The sequence below is a fragment of the Pyrus communis genome, chromosome 2 (assembly GCF_041283825.1).
Source record: "Pyrus communis isolate YQ-2024b chromosome 2, ASM4128382v1, whole genome shotgun sequence".
NCBI lineage: Eukaryota > Viridiplantae > Streptophyta > Magnoliopsida > Rosales > Rosaceae > Pyrus > Pyrus communis.
In genome coordinates this window covers 5,351,011-5,374,655 of record NC_142566.1, presented here as the reverse complement: position 1 = coordinate 5,374,655, position 23,645 = coordinate 5,351,011, and the positions used below count along the sequence as shown (strand labels likewise).

Below are 23,645 nucleotides of genomic sequence, written 5' to 3'. Positions count from 1 at the left end.
ACTAAGTAAGCATGTCAACAATATGTCTATGGAAGCTAGTTAAGAACTGCGGTGTATAAACTCGAGGAAATATTTTTGCATATTAAGTTTTGTGGAAAAGTGATGCATATTGGGCCAGCCATTGGTTTCAAGTGAAAAACCAAGCAATCCAACAAACCTCGAATGTACATACGTAGTCAGACAAACACCTCGAGCTATCGAGCACATATGGTACTTAGGTACAATGGTTACACTTTTCATGAGTCCTAGTAACATACATAAGTGTGTGGGCACATATCTATCTATATATCTAAGTAGATATGTTACTCTAATTCAGCAATAGCTTCTAACTGAATGTTTACATTTCTTGCAGGTGCAGTTGCATTTGTTCGTGCAGGACCTGTAGACGCAAAAGGATTGGGAGACATGGTTAAGTTTTGTCCTCCTTCCAGCATCTGAACAACTTCTTTCATGGAAGGACGACCTGCTGGGTGCCACTGGATGCACCAGAGGCCTATAATTGCGAGTTTCTTTGGAGTTTCACCATCTCCTTCCTCCCCAAGATGGATTCGTAGGTCGTCTCCTTCTTCTAGAAGATTATAGATCCATTCTGGATAGTAAATTTCAGTTGGGATTGCTGAGGTTGAATCAATATTCTTCCTTCCCCCTACCATCTCAAGCAGCAGCATTCCAAAACTATAGACGTCCGACTTATAGGACACATTTCCAAAGTTCCTGGAGAACACTTCAGGTGCAATGTAGCCCATAGTCCCTCTAGCTGTAGTCATGGACACTATGCTTTGATCCTTAGAACACAACTTGGCCAAACCAAAATCAGAAATTTTTGGAGTGAAATTGTCGTCTAATAAAACATTATGAGGCTTGATGTCGAAATGGAGGATTCGTTGATCACATTCCTGATGAAGATAATAAATTCCCTTGGCTATAGCAAGAGCAATATCTTGTAACTTGTCCCAACCAAGAAAACGATTGTTATTGTCTGCCGATGAAATGAAATCGTGCAGTGAACCATTGGCGAAGAACTCATAAACGAGAGCTCTGTTAAACCCATCAGCACAGAAACCAACCAAACGAACCACGTTGACATGGTGGATACTTCCCATCATTCCAACTTCCTTTATGAAATCTTCCCCATTTCCGTTGGAACTATTGAGAACTTTTACAGCAACAAAGCATTCAGAAGAAAGTTTTCCTTTGAAAACAGTTCCATAGGCTCCTTGGCCTAACTTGTCCTGGAATTGGTTTGTGATCCTCTTAATATCTTCATAGGAATACCTGCTTGGTTTGTGAGCGTTGTAATCTTCTAAAAACTTTTCAATCTTCAATTGACTCTCCTTTTCTTTTCGATTAGACCTATAGACACGATAGGCTGCAACGACCAGTAGTAATACAACAAATGATCCCAGGGTTGTACCTGAATCAAACAAATCCTTGAGTAAATAATAATATTCCCGACGGTCTAGCTAGACATGAAATAAAAAAAAAAGCCGTCAGACTACTCACCTGCGGCCATTAATTTCCTTGTTAGACCTGAAAAAAGCATTGACAAATTTAGTAATAGTGATGATCTACTGCTCGGACAAATTTAGTAATAGAAGAAAACAAATTACTCTTTGCCTAGTCATTTGAAATTCATATCAAATGCGTTGCATCTAGTTATTTGAAATATGTTCAGTCGGATGCTAACTAGACAAGTAAGCAGCAAGTGCAATAATATAGCAAAATATATGTAAAATAAAACCAAGATTGAAAATATAGGCAGACTTACTAGGTCTGCTCAAGCGAACACATTGAATTTCAGTGTTGGTGTGATTGTACTTGATTCTACACTTGTTGCCCTCTGCCTCACACTCTGTACAATTTGGTTTCTTCCATTTCAAATTAGTACCCTTAAGACCATAATAGTGGATCTGTGGAATCGACAAAACATCGTACATCTTTGTACACGACTCTAGTAGCGGATAGTCCATAGTGGTCTGGGAAGATTCAATGGCATAAACTCTGTAGCCAGGGCCACTAATGCAGGGGACTTCAGTGCTGTATAACTCTTTTTGAACAGGTCAGTGGAGTAAGGTAGCGTTGGAATACATGGATTCTTCTTGCAAGTAGAATTGAGAGGCTGGCAATGAGATGTTGATGTTATCAACTTCTAAAGGCTTTAACAGCAGGCATTTACGCGGTTGATAGACTCGGACTTCCTGATGCTTGTAATCTATGCGTTTCACCAAGAATTTCACCACTACTCGGTGCTCCTGTCCGTAGTCACCCTCATTAGCATGGCAATCAGATGTCGGACTACAGTGATGTCCACGGCGAAACAGAATATGGATGGCCTCGCCATCATCCCCGCATTTGGATTTTTCACAAGCATAGGCATTCTGGGTTGCTCCGAGCAATGTTAACAAAGTCATTGAGAATATGCGAACCCAAGAGAGATTGAGCTGTAGCTGCTGCATTTCTAAGGTATTTTTTTTCCAAGCAGAAGAACAAATAAATGTTAATAGTTTGACACAAAAGTCTTTGTAGAGTACTCGACCATAAAAATGCAATTGATCTACGGGTTTACCCCAAAGACCACGTCACAGAAGCCTAGAAAGTATTTACTGTTTTGGTCAATACTTAATTCCACAGCGGAAAGAGAGAGTCATTCTCCTTTATTTTTACATGTGTAAAATCTTTTCTTGTGCTTATATATAAATTATTTGTATTGTTACGCCCTTTCTGTGTCAAACCTCGCTGATATTTTTCTCCATGGGAATGAGTGGAAGGTCCTCCTCCTCCTCCTTGTCTATGCGATTTTTAATTGCAGCTTTTATTGTTTTTAGCTTATCCCCTCAAACCATTTGTAACGCCGCCCGGCAAAAGTGTACCCCTTCGTCCTGCGGTCATATCCGCAATATAAGCTTCCCTTTTCGACTAAAAGGTCGTACGCGCCACTGCGGCGACTCACGATACACTCTGTCTTGTGAGAACAACAAAACCATACTAAACATACCTTTATCTGGCGATTTCTACGTACAGGCAATCAACTACCATAACCAAACAATCCGAGTTGTCGATCCGGGCCTTGACAAGAGCAATTGCTCCTCCCTTCCTCTTCATTCTCTGTCTCTGCCTTCTCGGTATTTCCAAATTCCGACGACACCTGGGAATTGTACAGCATCATCAGCGATATGTACGGAAATTGGCACAACAAATTTAACATTTTTCAAGTGTCCGCGTCCAATGAATTCATCTCTTTACGTGGATGCTGCTCCATGTTTTCCTGTTCAATCTGCTTCTACTTCATCTTCGTCGATGTCGTCATCCCAACCAAAATCGTATGGCTATGTCAAAATTGGATCTTTAGAGGTAGGTCAGATGAAGGACGGTTGCAGCATAGAGCGAACGACTTATGCCTACTTGTTCGACGGCTACAACGCTTCTTATAAATCCATACACAATTCTCTGGTTTATGGATTTGAGCTTCAGTATGCCCCTGATCCCTTTTTATGCAACCGATGGTGGTGGATTTACGAGTGTTATCCGCACAGCGTTCCAGGTGAGTAGGGAATAAATCTCAATTTTCATTTTTACTTCATTATCATCTTTTGTAGGAAATTCATTCCTATAAAATAAATAAAATTAAAATTAAAAGGGAATTTTAACGAAAAGCTCATAATATTGTTTATTTTAACGAAAAATCACATTTTTACACTAAAAAGTCAATCCTGGTACTATTTACTTTACCCTTTATTTTGCCCATATCGTTAAAACTCAAAGTTTTCAAACCCTTTTCATTAGTTTTCCTAAACTAAAATTGCAGGGCCATGGTCATCCTTTGTCTCTTTTTTGGTCATCTTCAACTAAAAGAGCTAAATAGATAGCTTTGTAAAAAGTTATATTTAAATAAAAATGTTAGGCTAATTTCATATACCATCTTCAATTGAAGAGATTAAACATAGTCATTTAATAATTTATTAGTTTTAAACTTATATTTTAAATTTATTGGTTAATTTAAGTAAACTACTTTTGGATGTTTTTAAAACTAGTCATTGAATTTGAATCAATTATTGTAATTAAGTAGTTGGGCACCAAAAAAGGCTAAGAAGGGGGCTACATTTGACCAGTATGTCATGTTTTAGCTTGTGGACCATTAGAGATGACGAAATATGTTAGACAAAGAAATAAAAAGTTTGAGCAAGTGACCATTTACCACAGTGGTGGAAATGTATTATGCTCTTACATGATGACATGAGTTCGAATTCTGTCAGTGGTTAATCTAACATTTAACTTACTAACGTAAAAAAATAAAAAAATAAATCAAAGTTTGAAATTTTAATTTAAATAACGTAAAAAAATAAAAAAATAAATCAAAGTTTGAAATTTTAATTTAAAATCAACGGGTGTGGACCCCAAGTATTTTACATTTTTCCCTCTTTGCCACTGCAGGTTTTTTCCGATTTCTATGGGCACGGAGTCCAGGTTAGAGATTTATATATGGGAGATTATATGACATTTAATTTATCCTCTATTTCGAGAGTTTTTATATTGCTTTTGAATTGGTTTGACCCTTTGGCTTACACCCCTTCATCAAGAGGTGCTACTTCCTAAAGAACGTGTCTTTTCAATTTGATTTGATATCCAAATATTCAAACATGTTGTGTACTCTAAGAACATTTATAAAGAAGATGTTAAATCCAAAACATCGAAGTATTCTAACAAAAAAAATATAGTATTCAAGTGTTTGATATGTTGTAGACTGTAGTCATGTAAATGTCTATTAAATTATAAAATAAAAATTTATTTTATTTATTATTTATAATCTCTCCTATTTTCACTCTCTCTCCGCCACTATTCCTCCCTCATCTCAATTCTCGACTTCACCGGATCTTCGAGAGCAACCCCGTCGTCAGTGGTCGCATGGCCACCGTCAACATCTCCACCCACACCTTCGAGGCCGGCGCCTCCATTCTCCACTCCAGGAACTTGCACGCTTTGAACTACACCAATCTCCTCAACCTCGTCGTCAAAAGCCCCTCCTCCTCTATTCTGCGCTTCAAATCAAAGCTTCCCTTTGCTGATGAGAGTGTTTTGGCTTCTCCCTTGTCAGGATGGACAAGGTTGTTGAGGTATAAAAGTAAATAAATAAAAGGTTTGTTTTTGGGTTTTAACTTAGGGTTTTTTTGTTGAATTTGGTAAATTTCTTTGTGTGGTACAGGTAAGATTGTTTGGCATCTTATTAATTTATTGGGTAATTTGGTGAAGTCCTTGCCTATGAGAATCATCAATCCTGCTACTGAAGAAATCATGGTCCCTTTCTCACCCTAAGCATTTCTGTCAATTAAATTAATTTCTGGGTTGTTTTCTAAATTTAATTACTGTTTAATCATCGCATTTGATCGTGTGTAGGATCTAGAAGGAGGAGAGGGATAGTCGTTGGTGCAGTGGTGGTGGTGGTGGTGGTGTTGAGCGGGAGTGGGATGGACGGCGGCGGTCCTAGGGGTCTGATGCGGGGGGAGAACGAGGGAGTAGGAAAGAGATCCTTCCATTTTGTTGCAGGGACAAGGACTCATTTTGAAAAACTAACGAGGGTGTAGGAAAGTTTCATTAAACATGCACTGTTGCTCTGCATGTTTTGGAAAAGGGCTAGATTTTCAAAGCTATGTTTTGCTGCATGAGCTTTTAGTCTTTTTGTTCACCCTCAATTTAAAAAAAGCTGGTTTTAGAGTGTTTACCAAACACTAAAAAGACCCCAACTTTTTTTCATACCTGCATTTTTTTTATAATTTCCGCTGTACCAAACTGGTACTAAGAGCCCCAGACTTTCTTTAATTACACTATATTTTTGTTACACCTTACAAGAGTGGTATTTAATCAATCACATAAACATGTACCTAACAAATAATATAGTGCATCCTCTATGGATATGAAAAACTGCAACAAATTTCAATGTTAATCCAGGTGTGCGTACGTAACTACCTCCAGGGTATATGTATGATGGCTTATCAGAAATTTTTGAATGATGGCCTATCAGAAATTGGAAACCAAAATAGCTCCCATAATTTATTAGGGGCTATATCTATGATGGCTTAACAGAAATTTTTATCTATAATAATGCTTTGCACTTCGAAAACTAGCTAGTTATTTCTCTTTGATTTTGTTAATATATCTTCTTGTATTTCTTGGGTATTTAATGTTCTTCACAATGTTCACTTTGCAAAGTTCAAGCTCTAATCAAGTTTGATTTACTCTTCGTTCTGTTCTAAACGCAGTTTTTGGACTCTCTATAACCGTTTGTTTCGGTAAGAGCTTTGCTGATATATATGATATCCAATATTGAGCATATACTTTGATCCAAGGCAACAAGTCAATTTCGTTTCTCATGATGTTTTTTGTGAATTACTCCAATGTTCAGTACTACTTGTCGGGGCAAAATTTCTATTTGGGGCACCAGTCGTGACTCTGTTTTTGATCTATACATGGAAAAGAAGACATTTGTCAATGTACAACTCCATAGAAGAATTTTTGCATGGTGAAAAGAATTTTGTGCCAATAAGGTATTCGTACTCGAACATCAAGAAGATGTCTAACAAATTTAAAGAAAAACTTGGTGAAGGAGGGTATGGATCAGTATTCAAAGCAAGGTTACGGAGTGGACGTTTTGGGGCAATTAAGATGTTGGATAAGCCCAAAGGCAATGGACAAGATTTCATCAGCGAGGTAAATACTATTGGGAGGATTCACCATGTTAATGTGGTTCAGCTTGTTGGTTATTGTGTTGAGGGATCGAAGCGTGCTTTGGTATATGATTTCATGCTCAACGGATCTCTTGATAAATACATTTATTGCAAGGAAGGAAGTATCCCATTAAGTTGCAAGACAACGTACGAAATTTCTCTTGGAGTGGCTCGAGGGATTAAATATCTACATGAAGGTTGTGACATGCAAATATTACATTTTGACATCAAGCCTCACAACATTCTTCTTGATGAGAATTTCATACCAAAGATTTCTGACTTTGGGCTTGCAAAATTATACCCGGTAGATAATAGCATTGTGTATCTAACAGCGGCAAGGGGTACAATGGGATACATGGCTCCTGAGCTATTCTACAAGAATATTGGCGGTGTTTCATTTAAAGCGGATGTTTATAGTTTTGGAATGTTGTTGATGGAAATGGCAAGCAGAAGGAAGAATTTGAATGCATTGGCAGAGCATTCAAGTCAACTTTACTTCCCTTCATGGGTTTACAATCAATATAATGAAGGAAAGGACTTCGAGGTGGGAGGAGTTGTAGAGGAGGAAAAACAATTAACAAAAAAAATGATTATAACCGCCTTGTGGTGTATACAATTGAAGCCAAGCGATCGACCTTCAATGAAGGAAGTCCTAGAGATGCTGGAAGGAGATGTTGAATTACTTCGAATGCCTCCGGAGCCTCTTCTATATCCACGAGAGATGCCCGTAGGCGCTCCTAATGGTAATCTGAATCCAACATATTCCAAGGCGGAGTTAACATCTTCTTTGACGGGCAGGTGAAGACACGCAACTAGCATAGGCTCTGTCAGTTTGAATCTCAATGCAATGTTTCTGGTTTTGTAGTAGTACTGTTTGCTTGTACATTGAACGTGATGTTAAATATGTTTAGTACGGCATATTTTCATGATTCCAGGGATAAATAATGGTCTGTTTGATACTCTACTTGAATCCAACTTTTTGAACTCAAAAACAATTTTCAAGTTTTAGGTTTTAAAAATTTATTTGGACTATTTTAAAAAACTGAATTCAAGACTGACTCAAAAATATAGTTTATTATCTAAAAACATAAAAAGTGAGTTTTTAGAGTTTTTAAATTTAAACTCACTTATTTCTTTTCTCTTCCTCCTTCCCTCTCACTCCAAATCTCTCTTTTCTTCTTTCACTCTTTTTTTTTACCTTTTTCGTCTCTTCTCCAATCTGCTCTCTTCTTTTTTAGGTTCTTTCTCTCACTCATTTTCCTCTCTATCTTGTCCGATCCTCTCTTCTTTCTCTTTCCGTCAATCATCTTTTACTTTATTTCCTCATCTCTCCTCTTTCTCCCTATCTTACGATCCCCTCTTTTTAAATCTTTTTGTCTGGTTTAAGTTGTAAGATTTAAAATTTTTAAATCGCAAATCAATGAAGTTTTTGAATCTTAAAAAAAATTATTTTTAAGAAATGTTAAAAGAAATGTTTTGATAAATGATAAAAACATTTCAAATAAGATACCCAACATGCCCTAACATATTTCATGAAGGACACCGTTGTATGATTCATGAAGACGATATTTTCTAATTTTTGTTCCAAGAAATTATTGGTTGTGATGATTGTTCGCTCGTGCTGGTACTGGTTCTCGGGCTCATGCCGGCTGCACTTACATAGCTCCGGTTGTTATTTGTTAGTGGAGGGAGGGACCTCCTTGGTCAATCTTCGAAACCCTTTTCTTTTTTATTTTTGTTTCTGTGAGTACAACGATATATTTACACTAAGTGAGAGAGGTTAGTTTAGGCTACATAATGGACAATCTAATTTGGTATCGAATTTTCTATCTACGAGATTCGAACCTAAGATCTTTTACTTACAAGTAAAGAGGAATATTATTAGACTATAGTACGGAGTGGCAATATTCGAAACCTTTTAGTTTGCCAAGTCATTTCTTGGTCAAAAGATTTTGCAGAAAGTTAAGGTTTTACCACAAAACTAATTGGCAATATGAGAGTAGCCTAATTACTTAAGCACATATAAGGTCCCTTTTTCCCCCGACGTGGAATGCAGTCTCAAAAAATTTTCTGTCTGAGAATCCTTCCTTTACTATTTGAAATGCTGCCTGCTTTGTACTGCGCAACCAGTTTATAGCTTTGGTGGAGGACTCAGCCTCCTCGTTATAATTTCCTAAGAATCTTGAACGTAATGTCTATCACTAGCTGGAGCATCATTGTAATTGTAAGCCAAAGGGAAGATTTGTTGATCACGTCCTTGGTGAAGATATTCAATTCCTTTGGCAAATAGCTAGATCTTGCAGCTTATCCCAACCAAGAAATTTGTTGTTATTGTCTGCTGATGAAATGAAATCATGTAGTGATCTAATGAACAAAAGCTCGTCTAAATCCATCAACGCAGAAGCCAACCAAGGGAATAGCATGGTTGATGTGACCCATTGTTCCCACTTTATTTATGAACTCTTACGGATCTCCCCTTCCAATTGTATAACATCATGTGGTTTACCACATCGTTTTCCGAACACACTAAAATATCTCTCTTTCCTTAGAACTATTGAGGACCAGCAAAAGATAGCTTTCCGTTAAGGTAAGAGATCATCTCCGGATCTTTTCCACCAAATTCACCCTATCAATCAATCCGAGCCCTTGAAATTTTGATCAAACGGCTAAAATTATTATAACTTTTAAAGATGCCCTCTGCTTTTAACCGTTGAATCAAATTTCAAGGATCCGGATTGATTGATAGGGTAGAGTTGGTGAAAGGGATCCGGAGATGATCTCTTTCCTCTCTTTAAAAACAGTTCCTAGGCCTAACTTGTCTATGAACTGATTTGTAATCCTCTTAATAACTTGTCTATGAACAACTGTTAGGAAGTGTTGTTAATTCCTCTATGCAACAGAGTAGTCTGTGGAGTTCTCAAGAAATGCCATCAGTGGACCTGTATGCATTGTTCAGACAGCACTCAACAGACCTGAATAATAGTTCTGTAAAAAGGCCAAGCATTGGACATCATTGTTCCATCTATAGTAATCAGCGTGAGGGGAACCTAACCTTCCCATTAGAAAACACGTCAGTCAGAGAGCCTGGAAAACATACTGAACCACTTATGGGAAATAAGAGTGGTAGCATAAAGCATGTCAATAATGTCAGTGAGCTCAGCAAAAAATCTATCAACGACGCTGATGGTAAGCATATACTCATGGAAAATCAATCAGTTGATTCAAATTTACAGGAGCAACTGTTTTCTCATTGTCAGTCACATAATGAGACAAGTACACATACTTCAAAAAGAAGAAAAGGAAAGGCAGACAGCGAGAAAAAGACTGCAGTTGACTGTCATTCCAAGAGATACTTCAATTGGATGAAATTCAGAAAATCAGTGGTATTCTCAGCAAAGATTTTTCAGGAAGCCATAAGAAAAAGAAAATTGAGAATAGATACTTGAGCATTAATAATATGCCTAACAAGGTTACAGCGGTTGAGGAGTGTCTGAGAAAAGTTGAAAGACCAGAGGAAAATAATGTCAATTCAAATGGATTTGCATCGAAGAACCATAAAATACTGAGTTCTTACATTGAAAATAACAAAATTATGGACAGGGAGAACAAAGAGATCAGCAAGTTAACAGGTGGCCGGTACACTCACTCCATCACTTCTGGGAATGGTTTTCTACATCTGCAGATCTCATCCAAATCAAATTCATGCCAAGGTTCCACAAAAGTTCTTAGCTTTTCCACCCATTCAATAAGTGAAACATGTAACTCGCAAGCCTCATCACTTCCCAGAAAATCCTTTCAGATAGCAAACAAGCAGGTATCTCATGATAATACGTCAGCAAAGAAGCAGACTGAAGGAACTACTCTATCAAAAGTTTCATCAGGAACAGATAAAGTCCATCAAGAGAAGGATTCTGCATACGATCACAAGCAACCTTCTGCAAAAGCAATTAGTACTTTCCACCTTAAGAAACCTCTCAATGATGTATCACTCCAACGATGACATACTCTTGATTTTGATGCAGGGTATCCTATAAGAACACGATTTATTATACCAATAGATGACATCATACATCAATTTAATGGTCTGAACCTCAATGGAAGCTGCAGCGAAATTCTAGAGCAGGAGAAAACTGCACTTGTTCCTTACAAAGGAGATGGTGTAATTGTCCCCTTTCAAGGTATTATGAAGAAACGTAAGCCACGACCAAGAGTAGAGCTTGACCCAGAAACACATGGGATATGGAATCTGTTGATGGGCAAGGAGGGAAGTGAAGGCGATGAAGGAACTGATAAAAAGGAGAAGTATTGGGAAGAGGAAAGAAATGTTTTCCAAGCACGAGTTGACTCATTCATTGCGCGCATGCACCTTGTTCAAGGTAAAATACACTTTCATAGCAATCTGCAGCACAACATGCATTTCCAGTTCAGACACAAAAATGCAAATTATTCAACTTGAAGTCAATACAAAAGATGTAAACTCAACCATGAAAACTCAGACATGACTGCATATAAAACATGTAAAAATTACTTTTCATTGTGCAAGACTGCATATTAGTAGCTTTCTCAATTAGACAACAGGGGTAAGAATTACTTTTTGCTTCTCATGTATACGGTATATACCAGAAAAACATAAATTCATTATAATTTTCTCCAATTAGTGGATACGTAGTTATTAGATATCATGCACATCAAACCATTGATAAAAAAATTATAAGGAACAGGAGACAGACGTTTTTCAAAATGGAAAGGATCAGTTGTTGACTCGGTGATTGGAGTTTTCCTTACCCAGAATGTCTCAGACCATCTATCAAGGTATGTCAAGAATTTTGGCATGAAGAATGATAGCCCAAAATGAATGTCTTACAGTGAACAATTTGTCTTTTGTTCTTTGTCTTTTCTAGCTCTGCCTTCATGTCATTGGCAGCACGGTTCGGATAAACATCTTGGTTAACGAACCAGAAGTTTGCATGACCAGTCCAGATGATGCTACCAAATGGCATAATGATACATCAAGTCAACCAATCTACCGCCAGACTTCTATGACACTCCCTGAATTGGCAGAAAATCAGAGGGACATTGAGAACTCATGGACAGAAAGGAACTTAGATGAGGAACATGGACAATGTTTTGAGGAAGAATTTGTATCGTCTCAAGACTCTATTGAATCCTCAGTCACTCAAGGAGCTGTAGGAATCAGATCGTACCCAATGTCCAACTCAGAAACAGAAGATCCTATCACTGGATGCCGACCCAACAAGGTTCCAATTTCCATTTCAACGTATCAACAGATGGAGACGACGACCATGTTTCAGGACTTTTACCATCAAGTAAATGGAATCTCACTATTAGATGATGGATCCAAGAATGGGCACATGGAGTATTCACAGATAAAGACACTATTAGACAAAATCAATCATCTCACTGGCACTTCTTTCACAAATCCAATCAATCTTGACAATGAAAATATGCAAGTACCAGTTGTTCCTTCCAACAACAATCAACTGCACATGTACCCAGATTCTGGAGAACCAGAGCCACGGAGATTTGGAACTTTCAATGAGGAGAGCATATCCTCTTGGCCTTCGACTGCTTCCCGATTCGATATTGAGCAAGACAAGTGCAAGAACTTGAGAAATGAACAACTGTTAGGAAGTGTTGTTAATTCCTCTATGCAACAGAGTAGTCTGTGGAGTTCTGAAGACATGCCATCAATGGACCTGTATGCATTGTTCAGACAGCACTCAACAGACCTGAATAATAGTTCTGAAAAAAGGCCAAGCACTGGACATCATGGTTCCAACTACAGTAATCAGCGTGAGGGGAACCTAACCTTCCCATTAGAAAACACGTCAGTCAGAGAGCCTGGAGAACATACTGAACCACTTATGGGAAATAAGAGTGGTAGCATAAAGCATGTCAATAATGTCAGTGAGCTCAGCAAAAAATCTATCAATGACGCTGATGGTAAGCATATACTCATGTAGTTTGGTGAAGAAACACCCGTAGTTGCTGTGGGGAACTTTGCTCGAAATCCACCAATTGTGAAACTTTTTCCTCCAATTATCACTACCAAAACACTCCCCTAGAACCCAGGAACAAAGCCTAAGCAGTGGTGGAGGCGTCAGAGCAAGTTTGGAGGTCGAATCAAATTACACCCAATTCTAGGGTTTCGGCAGTTCATGGGTAATTTCAAGTGTTTTCTGGCCAAATTAGACTTGGTCACAGGTATAAAGTTTACTCTTCTCATTAAGACCTACAATTATGTAAAATTTGGTAATTTTTGGAAATAGTTGGATTTTCCGGCGAGTCGGGGCGGCCGACCGCCACCCACGGCTGCGGGTGGCCAAGGGGCCGTCGATGTCATTCTTAGGATAAATTAGATGCATTGAGTTCAGTCTTGGTAATTGTATGAGATAGGTTGACGGTTGGAACCTAAATTCTCTACGTTACGTTATTTGGTAAAAGTGTGAATCGACTAGCTGACCGTTGGATCGTCACCAAACTTTAAAACATTGTAGTACATAATAATTGAGGACCACAGAAACTTACGGATCAGGAATCCGACGTACGGATCTTCCTGAATTGGATTTGTAAATTCATAAAATAAAATGTTGACCGCCACTTGGTTTTAGCAATTGGCGGAGATCCGACCGTTGGATCGTAATGAAACATTAGGACGTTGTTCTAGGAACATAATGTGGATCCTTGCGCATAACGGATCAGAAATCCGTGATGCAGATCTTCCGGACTGAATTACGTAGGGATGTGTTTTATGTAAATTATGTATTCTATCGGTAAGAACTCTGAGACGTGATTTGATAATTGTTCCAGGTGACGTTGGTTCGTGATGCCTCGATATTAGCGCTAGGGAGTCGTAGCACGAACCTCAGGTGAGTGGGTCTTTTCCTTTCTATCGTATATATACACATGATTGATAATTCCACGAACGTTTTAAGTTGACTTATGCATATTACCTACATATAATTACTGTGAATGCTTTGAAGTACTACTGTGAACTACGAATGGCTTGATCCCTATTTAGGGTATGTATGCAGTCTAACGAGACGTTAGATGTAGCCATACAATAAATGAGACTACATAATTGAGACAATAGCCTTGTTTGGGGAATTGAACAATGTGAGGGACATTGGTGGAAAATGTGAGATTTAACCTTATGTTTTGGTGGTTAAATGTTATAAATTAATGTGTGAAGAATCAAGAAATTGAAGTAAGGAAATGTAAGTAATGATAGTTAATTAAACTAGCATCTAGTTGGGCTTATCACCGATAATTATTCCCGAAAATAATAGTTCGGGAGTACGGCGTTACAGCTTATGCATTTTATGCCATATTATGTATATGTATATACTTGAAAATGCTATGACATGGTTGAGTATTAGATGGCATCATGTTATATCCATATGTATATTACCTGCACATTATATTTGTGAACGCTTTGAAGTGCAAAGGTGTTCACAAGACACCCAGGTAAGTTCAGGTGAGTTTATGGTATTAATTGAAATGATGGAGTTATGGCATGACTACATGTATGTTTTAGGCAACTCCGACCTTGTCGTACATGTTGCAATAATAGGCAACTCCGACACTGTCGTACAGGTTGCCCATGAGTGGTATATGTTATAATAGATGTAGTTAAGCTCATAAACTTGCACCCCGGTATTAGTGCTCCCGCTCGTGGCCAGGGCACAGTCCTTCACGTGAAGTTCACCTCCCACACCTTACGCTCACCTTGGATCCAAGGTAGGTGCACATTCCTATCGTACAGACCACAATAGGTGGTTCCGACTCGTAGGTGACCTGCGATTATTCGCACAGTCTTCACGTGATCGTAGCACTTGAGCGTACTTATTTACACCTAGTCCTGTCGTACAAACCACTAGAGGTGGTTCTGACTCGTGTGCAGAGATATGTGATAAGCTATGGGTTCAGCCGTACAGGCCACAAGAGGTGGATCCGACTGACATATTACTTGGATATTGGATGAGCTATAGGTTCAGTAGTATAGGTCACAATAGGTGAATCCGGCTGACATATTACTTCCATGGAATTATTTTACCTGGTTTACGTATTTCATTATGTTGAGATGTTGGGAATGGCATACATGTGGATTTTGCTATTCCGAGTATAGTTTTGATGTTGATATGTATTCTATTTTCTGAGAAATTATTCAAGTTTTACGGCGAAAGGTTATTACTTTTGTTAAGTGTAATGGTTTTGAAGAGCTTGTTTTCGCCCACTCACATTTTATGTTTTGTGCCCTCCAGATTTTAGTAGCAAAGTTTCCGTATCGATGAGGATTTGTGGCACTTCTCAGTACAGGTGGCTTCTTATGATGGTTTAATCATTATTTCTATTTTGCTGTACTTTACTTATTTTCTGTATCATGTGTGAATGAGTCCATAACCGCTCATCGCACACTCATTTAGTGAGGCACTTTTAGGTTTTAAATTATTCATAGTTTACGCATTATCACACTTTATGGCTTCGTCACCTTTTAGGTGTCGGCCAGCATAGCTTGATTCGGAGTTCTAGTGGACATTACAGGTCGGGGTGTGTCAATAGTGTTATTCTTACAGGACCTGTAGAGGCAAAGGATTGGTAGCCATGGTGAAGTTATCCTCCTTTCAAAGTTTTTTATAGCAACTGATACGATAGTTTTCATTCCTAACTGATATTCTATGAGTGTTGAGCATCCCAAATTCATGATAAATGCTAAGAGAAAAACTTGGGTGGGATGACATGCATGGTATTCAGCAAATAATTGATACGTGTATATAGTTTCTGGGTGAAAATAGTGTGTTCAGAATTGAACCTCACAACGCATGTTATAGTTAAATAGATAAAACCACTAGATCTTTTCAACAATGGTAGTGCTCTAATCGTTAGATCCTAGAATTTAAATGCTTAAACAAGGATTGGAAATGAGTTAGAATTAGGCTATGTCTAGTACTCGATTCCCTTCTAAGGTAATATAAAATAAATAATGATAAACAAGAATTGGAACCTAGAATTTAAATGCTTAAACAAGGACTGGAAACAAATTCCTTTACACTATGTTTGGCGAAGAAATTTAAGATTACTAAGGAATTTTAAAATGACGAAAATTAATTTTCTAGAATTTGTGAATTTTCTTGTTTGGTTAACTTAAAAGAACAATGGAATTGAATACAGAATTTGTTATTTTTAACCCCTGATCATAGAAATTGAGAAATGACACCTATTTACATGGAATTTAAACTTGGGAATTGAAGGTCCCAAATTCCAAGTTTTTTTTTTTTTTTCACGTGGAAATTCTAAATTTCTATGCTTATGAATTCAAACAAGTGAATTGATACATATCAATTTATAAATTCTGACTTTTATTCAAATTCCAAGTTTATTTCTCTCGTTCAAACATAATGTTAGTTTATGGTTCAATGATTACACGTTTGATGTTAATATTACATACATTTTACTCCAAGCCAAAAAGAACTAAAACTTCCGAGCTCCCTCGACCTAAACCTCCTCCTCTCTCTTACCCCACAACTTCAACGTCGTTCTTCAAACTAACGTGACATATCAATCAACATACTCTTAAATAGTGAGTTGATTTTTTCCACAATAGTTGAGATTTTTTTTATTAGTTCAACTTTTACACCCCATCACAATCCTCATCCTCCGGGTGCTAAACAAGATTCCAAAGTGGAAATTTCATTATTCTAGTTGCGAACCATCAACTCTTGTTTACCTCAAAATACTTAACTATATGAATTTTCTTCTATTTTAAGTCCCACATCAATTAGTACCCTACCATTTAGAAAATGAGGATTCTTGCTTCTTCTAAACCATTTCATTTTTTTGACTTTTAATGAATGTCTCACTCCATGATTTCAACATTGTTCTTCCGATTAATGTGACACATCAATTAACATTCTCTTAAATAGCTAGTTGATTTTCCAAAATTGTTGAGATTTGATTAGTTCAACTTTTACACCCCATCACAATTCTCATCCTTCGGACGCTAGTTGATTTTTCCAAAATTATTGAGATTTGATTAGTTCAACTTTTAAACCCCATCACAATCCTCATCCTCTACATGCCAAGCAGGATTCCAAGGAAAACGATTCGCTTAGGCATAGACATCGTTACTCTCATCCTCCTTGCTTATGGGTCCAATATGGAACTCAATCAGTGAAAAGCTGACTGTGCCGTATGCGCTTAGGCAAGTGGCTCTATTATTTGCCTTGTACTAGTCAGCAAGAAATTGAGTTATTTATTTGGAAAATGAAGGAAGGAATTGACTGATTTATTTCTTATTGACATGCAAACTTTTTGGGGTGAATGGTGATGGTTGCACCACGTCTACATTCCACTTCACTTGGACATCTCTGTATTGAAAGGGAGGCCTTCAACCAGGGACGAAGTTAGAAATTTCTTCTAGTGGGGGGCAACCGAAAACAACTAAAAAAACTTATTATAGTATGGTTATACGCAATATGATATTAATGATGGTTTCAAATGTTACAAAAATTTCAATATAGTAGTGGAAAGTGGCAAAGTGATGAGAAAAATATAAGTACATGCTAGGCAGGAGAGGGTTTTTTTGGTTTGAATGACAAAACAAGAGCACTATTGCTTATATAATATTTGATATGAAGTATAAGTAGAATGAATGTATGTTGGATATTAGATACGTATATTTTCTTTAAAAATAACCTGTGTATATTATATAACTGTAGTCTGCAACTAAACAAACGAATTACTTGAATGGGGGCATATGCCCCCAGTGAGCCTTCATTGGCTCCGTCCATGCCTTCAACCATTCGGTAACAAAGACGGGAGCGAAACCTCATGGGAAGCTGGAGAGGAACTACGATCTTGACTCTGAAGAAATTTCAGTAGTTTCCATCCTTTTTTTCTCTTTTGATTATGAAAGATGTTCCTAGTCTACATTAAAAAAAAGCAAAAAAAATATAGTGGATTAAAGGAAAAAATCTCTTAACTCCTAGAAGAATTCAACGGTTGCCAATATTTCTAGTAGTTTATTTATTTCCTCGTATAGATCACTGTGTAGCCAACATTTTCTTATTTGATTTTGGTGGAGGTATGGATTAAACTTGAAATATTTCTAGTAGTTTATTTATTTCCTCGTATAGATCACTGTGTAGCCAACATTTTCTTATTTGATTTTGGTGGAGATATGGATTAAACTTGAAATGTATTTCAACACTCTGAAAGAGATGTTAATAACTCAATTAGTACCCTACCATTTAAAAAATCAGAATTCTTGGTTTTTCTAAGCCATTACATTTTTCTTTTACTTTTAATGAATGTCACTCTCCATGATTTCAACGTCGTCCTTCAAATTAACTTGACACATTAGTTGATTTTTCTAAAATTGTTGAGATTTGATTAGTTCAACTTAAATAGTTAGTTGATTTTTCCAAATTGTTGAAATTTCATGTGTTCAACTTTTATACTCCAATCAACATCCTTATCCTTCAAGACGCCAAATGGAATTCCAAAGTCAAAATTTTATTATTCTAGTTGCGAACCTACCACTCTTTTCCCCCAAAAGACTTAAAAGATAATTAAAAAGATTTTTGTTCTATTTTAAGTCTTGCGTCAATGAGTACCCTACTATTTCAAAAATGAGAATTCTTGCTTCTTCTAAACCATTACATTTTTTTTTTTTTTTTTTGCATTTAATGAATGTTTCACTCCATGATTTCAGTGTCCTTCTTCAAATTAATGGGACACAATCAACATGCTCCTAAATAGTTAGTTGATTTTTCAAAATTGTTGAAATTTCATCAGTTCAGCTTTTATACCCCATCAACATCCTCATCCTCTGAACGCAAAACAAAATTCCAAATTGGAAAATTCATTATTCCCTGCGAACCTACATTCTCATTTCCCCAAAAGACTTAAAAGTCAATGAATACTCTACAATTTAGAAAATGAGAATTCTTGTTTTCTCTAAATGATAACATTTTTTTTTTCTTTTAACGGATGCCACACACTAAGATTTTAACGTCGTTCTTCACATGAATGTGACACGTCAATCAACATACTGTTAAATAATGAGTTGATTTTTCTATAATTATTGCAATTTGATTTGTTCAACTTTTACACCCATCAACATCCTCATTCTCCGGAAACCAAACAAAATTCCAAAGTAGAAATTATATGCAAAAATCTGCAACTATCATTTTTCCCAAAAGACTTAAAAATCAACTATATGTTGCAGTCCTAATAGTTTAGGAATGTTATTGTGTAAATCCTATTAAATCTTGGGATATCTTTGTGGGATTCTACCATACCTTATCTTTAGATATTATCCTATTGGAGTATGAAATTTACCTCCCTTACTATTATAAATAAAGACACACCCAAAAGACTGAAAAGTTAATTAAAATATTTTTCTTCTATTTTAAGTCTTGTGTCAATGAGTACCCTACTATTTCGAAAATGAGAATTCTTGCTTCTTCTAAACCATTACATTTTTTTTTTTTTTTTGCATTTAATAAATGTCTCACTCTAGGATTTCAGTGTCATTCTTCAAATTAACGTGACAAATCAATCAGTGTATTCTTAAATGGTTAGTTGATTTTTCAAAATTGTTGAAATTTCATATGTTCAACTTTTATACCCCATCAATATCCTCATCCTCTGGATGCAAAACAAAATTCCAAAGTGAAAAATTCATTATTCCCATTGCAAACCTACAATCTCGTTTCCCCAAAAAAGTTAAAAGTCAACGAATACTCTACGATTTAGAAAATGAGAATTCTTGTTTTCTCTAAATTATTACATTTTTTTTCCTTTTAGTGGATGTCACACCCTATGATATTAACGTTGTTCTTCACATGAATGTGACACATCAATCAACGTACCGTTAAATATTGAGTTGATTTTTTTCCAAAATTGTTGCAATTTGATTGTTCAACTTTTACACCCATCAACATCCTCATTCTACGGAAACCAAACAAAATTCCGAAGTAGAAATTATATTATTCTAGCTGCAAATCTGCAACTCTTATTTTCTCCAAAAGACTTAAAAATCAACTATATGTTGCAGTCCTAATAGTTTAGGAATGTGATCATGTAAATCTTATTAAATCATGGGATATCCTTGTGGAATTCTACCATATCTTATCTTTAGATATTATCCTATTAAAGTTGTAATCCTATTGAGGTATGAAATTTATCTTTCTTACTACTATAAATAATCTTAGTAAATTACCAAATTTATTGATAAATGATATCTTGCTATATTAATAGAATTTAGGTGGTCCCAAGGTTAATGTACGTTATAGGCAAGCACAACATAGAGAAAACTCAAACTTCTCAGTTCTTTAGGCATAAAAAAGTACCTAACCGAACCAGCATCCTATTATGTACTCAAAGTTTGGTTGAGAAGTCAAATCTCGCACAAACATACAAAATCATTATATAAATACTGTCTGTTAGCAGCCTCTAACAAGGACAATGGCACTAAGAAAGAAACATTTCCCCGGGGAGAATCATGTAATGATATAGTTGAACTATGTTTGATTTTAGCACCAATAATCTGATAGATATTCTTTTGTTGCTACATCACCCATTTACATGACTAATGTTGTAACACTCTTTAAATTTGCTTATAAGTTATATAACCAGACGGAAACAAAAAATTTGCTTATGGAGTTCAATAATGCGGTAGACAAAACAAGATGTAGCTTGATGAAACGACAAATTTGCTCGTGGGTCCAATGGAGAACTCATATGAGTGAAAACTGAAAAGCTAACTCTGCCGCATGCGATTAGGCAAGTGGCTCTATTATTTGCCTTGTACTAGTCAACAAATTTGAATCTATTATAATGATGGTTGTGCGCCTTGCTGGCCAATGGTAAGAGCCCACTTCACTTGGACGTCGATATTCTATGGTAATCTACAATAAAAAAAGAAAAAAAATTTACACTCAGAAGCGCTGTGTTGAAAAATAAGATCTTAATTATCAGAACAATCAAATACTTGTTAACAGTTTCATTTCTAGTAGTTTATTTATTTCCTTATATAAATCAATATGTAATCAACAATATCTTATTTGATTTTGGTTGAGGTATGGATTAAACTTGAAACGTATTTCAACATTCTGGAAGAGATGCGACTAGACCAAGCTCTCTAGTTGGTAATGTAACTCATCCTAAAGTGATTATTGTTCAAGAAAAAGTAAATTCTCACTAATACTTCATCATTCCAATCTCAAGAAGTTGCGGAATTATTGCTCTCAGTTTGTAAAAGTACTAAAACAAAAAAGAATGTTACAAAACATATCAATTTAAATGGGAAACTGAGAACCTAGAAACTTTGAAGGATCATGACTAAGCAAGCATGGCAACAATATGTCTATTGAAGCTAGTTAAGAACTGTGGTGTAAAAACTTGAGGAAAGATTTTTGCATAAAAGTTTAGTGGAAAAGTGATACATATTGGCCAGCCATTGGTTTCAAGTGAAAAACCAAGCAATCCAACAAACCTCGAATGTACTTACGTAGTCAGACAAACACCTCGAGCTATCGAGCACATATGGTACTTAGGTACAATGGTTACACTTCTCATGAGTCCTTAGTAACATACGTAAGTGTGCGTGCACATATCTATCTATATATCTAAGTAGATATGTTACTCTAATTCAGCAATAGCTTCTAACTGAATGTTTTGATTTCTTGTAGGTGCAGTTGCATTTGTTCGTGCAGGACCTGTAGATGCAAAAGGATTGGGAGGCATGGTTAAGTTTTCTCCTCCTTCCAGCATTTGAACAGCTTCTTTCATGGAAGGACGACCCACTGGGTGCCACTGGATGCACCAGAGCCCTACAATTGCGAGTTTCTTTGGTGTTTTACCATCTCCTTCCTCCCCAAAATGGATCCGTAGGTCATCTCCTTCTTCTAGAAGATTATAGATCCATTCTGGATAGTAAATTTCAGTTGGGATTGCTGAGGTTGAATCAATATTCTTCCTTCCCCCTACCATCTCAAGCAGCAGCATTCCAAAACTATAGACGTCCGACTTATAGGACACATTTCCAAAGTTCCTGGAGAACACTTCAGGTGCAATGTAGCCCATAGTCCCTCTAGCTGTAGTCATGGACACTATGCTTTGATCCTTAGAACACAACTTGGCCAAACCAAAATCAGAAATTTTTGGAGTGAAATTGTCGTCTAATAAAACATTATGAGGCTTGATGTCGAAATGGAGGATTCGCTGATCACATTCCTGATGAAGATAATAAATTCCCTTGGCTATAGCAAGAGCAATATCTTGCAACTTGTCCCAACCAAGAAAACGATTGTTATTGTCTGCCGATGAAATGAAATCGTGCAGTGAACCATTGGCGAAGAACTCATAAACGAGAGCTCTGTTAAACCCATCAGCACAGAAACCAACCAAACGAACCACGTTGACATGGTGGATACTTCCCATCATTCCAACTTCCTTTATGAAATCTTCCCCATTTCCGTTGGAACTATTCAGAACTTTTACAGCAACAAAGCATTCAGAAGAAAGTTTTCCTTTGAAAACAGTTCCATAGGCTCCTTGGCCTAACTTGTCCTGGAATTGGTTTGTGATCCTCTTAATATCTGCATAGGAATACCTGCTTGGTTTGTGAGCGTTGTAATCTTCTAAAAACTTTTCAATCTTCAATTGACTCTCCTTTTCTTTTCGATTAGACCTATAGACACGATAGGCTGCAACGGCCAGTAGTAATACAACAAATGATCCCAGGGTTGTACCTGAATCAAACAAATTCTTGAGTAAATAATAATATTCCTGACGGTCTAGCTAGACATGAAATAAAATAAAAAACCGTCAGACTACTCACCTACGGCTGCAAATTTCCTTGTTACACCTGAAAAAAGCATCGACAAATTTAGTAATAGTGATGATCTACTGCTCGGACAAATTTAGTAATAGAAGAAAACAAATTACTCTTTGCCTAGTCATTTGAAATTCATATCAAATGTGTTGCATCTAGTTATTTGAAGTATGTTCAGTCGGATGCTTACTAGATAAGTAAGCAGCAAGTGCAATAATATAGCAGAATATATGTAAAATAAAACCAAGATTGAAAATATAGGCAGACTTACTAGGTTTGCTCAAGCGAACACATTGAATTTCAGTGTTGGTGTGGTTGTACTTGATTCTACACTTGTTGCCCTCTGCCTCACACTCTCTACAATTTGGTGTCTTCCATTTCAGATAAGTACCCTTACCATAATAATGATCATTATTATAATAATTATTATAATAATAGTTCGCATCTGGAATCGACAAAACATCGTACATCTTTGTACACGACTCTAGGAGCGGATAGAGCGTAGTGGCGGAGGAAGATTCAAAGGCATAAACTCTGTAGCCAGGACCACTAATGCAGGGGACTTTAATTCTGTCTAACTCTCTTTCAACAGGGCAGTGGAATAAGGTAGCATTGGAAGACGTGAATTCTTCTTCGAAGTAGAATTGAGAGGCTGGCAATGGCATGTTGATGTTGTCAGCTTCTAAAGGCTTTAACAGCAGGCATTTACGTGGTTGATAGACTTGGACTTCCTGATGCTTGTAATCTATACGTTTCACCAAGAATTTCACCACTACCACTCGGTGCTCCTGTCCGTAGTCATCCTCATTCGCATGGCAATCAGATGGCGGACTACAGTGATGTCCACGGTGAAACAGAATATGGATGGCCTCACCATGATCCCCGCATTTGGATTTTTCACAAGCATAGGCATTCTGGGTTGCTCCGAGCAACGTTAACAAAGTCAATGAGAATATGCGAACCCAAGAGATATTGAGCTGTTGCTGCTGCATTTCTGAGTATTTTTTTCCAAGCAGAAGAACAAATATATGTATAGTTCAACACAGAAGACTTTGTAGAGCACT

At 36.8% G+C, this 23,645-nt stretch overlaps 3 protein-coding genes across 6 annotated transcripts; 1 reads left to right on the top strand and 2 right to left on the bottom strand.

Moving 5' to 3' along the window:
* Positions 1–147: 147 nt before the first annotated feature.
* On the bottom strand, positions 148–3,469 carry LOC137748624 (rust resistance kinase Lr10-like). Of its 2 annotated transcripts, XM_088683018.1 has the most exons (3): positions 1,769–3,469; positions 1,504–1,530; positions 148–1,414 (listed from the first exon to the last, which is right to left on the bottom strand). In XM_088683018.1, the coding sequence occupies exons 1-3, from the start codon at positions 1,968–1,970 to the stop codon at positions 303–305; spliced, it is 1,341 nt and encodes a 446-aa protein (XP_088539144.1). In that variant the 5' UTR covers positions 1,971–3,469; the 3' UTR covers positions 148–302. The 2 variants fall into 2 exon arrangements, with proteins under 2 accessions (XP_088539144.1, XP_088539146.1); XM_088683020.1 differs by lacking the exon at positions 1,769–3,469 and having other exon boundaries at positions 1,504–1,751.
* LOC137748950 (LEAF RUST 10 DISEASE-RESISTANCE LOCUS RECEPTOR-LIKE PROTEIN KINASE-like 2.3) lies at positions 2,752–7,675 on the top strand. 2 transcript variants are annotated; one of them, XM_088683005.1, is made up of 4 exons: positions 2,752–3,541; positions 4,432–4,464; positions 6,255–6,284; positions 6,398–7,675. In XM_088683005.1, the coding sequence occupies exons 1-4, from the start codon at positions 2,752–2,754 to the stop codon at positions 7,519–7,521; spliced, it is 1,977 nt and encodes a 658-aa protein (XP_088539131.1). In that variant the 3' UTR covers positions 7,522–7,675. The 2 variants fall into 2 exon arrangements, with proteins under 2 accessions (XP_088539131.1, XP_088539133.1); XM_088683007.1 differs by lacking the exon at positions 6,255–6,284 and having other exon boundaries at positions 4,432–4,450; positions 6,312–7,675.
* Positions 7,676–21,146: 13,471 nt separating this feature from the next.
* On the bottom strand, positions 21,147–23,614 carry LOC137748800 (rust resistance kinase Lr10-like). Of its 2 annotated transcripts, XM_068488987.2 has the most exons (3): positions 22,853–23,614; positions 22,588–22,614; positions 21,147–22,498 (listed from the first exon to the last, which is right to left on the bottom strand). In XM_068488987.2, the coding sequence occupies exons 1-3, from the start codon at positions 23,571–23,573 to the stop codon at positions 21,387–21,389; spliced, it is 1,860 nt and encodes a 619-aa protein (XP_068345088.2). In that variant the 5' UTR covers positions 23,574–23,614; the 3' UTR covers positions 21,147–21,386. The 2 variants fall into 2 exon arrangements, with proteins under 2 accessions (XP_068345088.2, XP_088539140.1); XM_088683014.1 differs by lacking the exon at positions 22,588–22,614 and having other exon boundaries at positions 22,826–23,596.
* Positions 23,615–23,645: the final 31 nt, after the last annotated feature.

Coding starts and splice junctions, on each gene's coding strand:
- LOC137748624 (XM_088683018.1), bottom strand. CDS start 1,970: ATGGACTATCCGCTACTAGAGTCGTGTACAAAGATGTACGATGTTTTG. Junction 1,531..1,768: donor TGTTCGCTTGAGCAGACCTA/GTAAGTCTGCCT, acceptor TGCTTTTTTCAG/GTCTAACAAGGAAATTAATG. Junction 1,415..1,503: donor AAGGAAATTAATGGCCGCAG/GTGAGTAGTCTG, acceptor TGTTTGATTCAG/GTACAACCCTGGGATCATTT.
- LOC137748950 (XM_088683007.1), top strand. CDS start 2,752: ATGGGAATGAGTGGAAGGTCCTCCTCCTCCTCCTTGTCTATGCGATTT.
- LOC137748800 (XM_068488987.2), bottom strand. CDS start 23,573: ATGCAGCAGCAACAGCTCAATATCTCTTGGGTTCGCATATTCTCATTG. Junction 22,615..22,852: donor TGTTCGCTTGAGCAAACCTA/GTAAGTCTGCCT, acceptor TGCTTTTTTCAG/GTGTAACAAGGAAATTTGCA. Junction 22,499..22,587: donor AAGGAAATTTGCAGCCGTAG/GTGAGTAGTCTG, acceptor TGTTTGATTCAG/GTACAACCCTGGGATCATTT.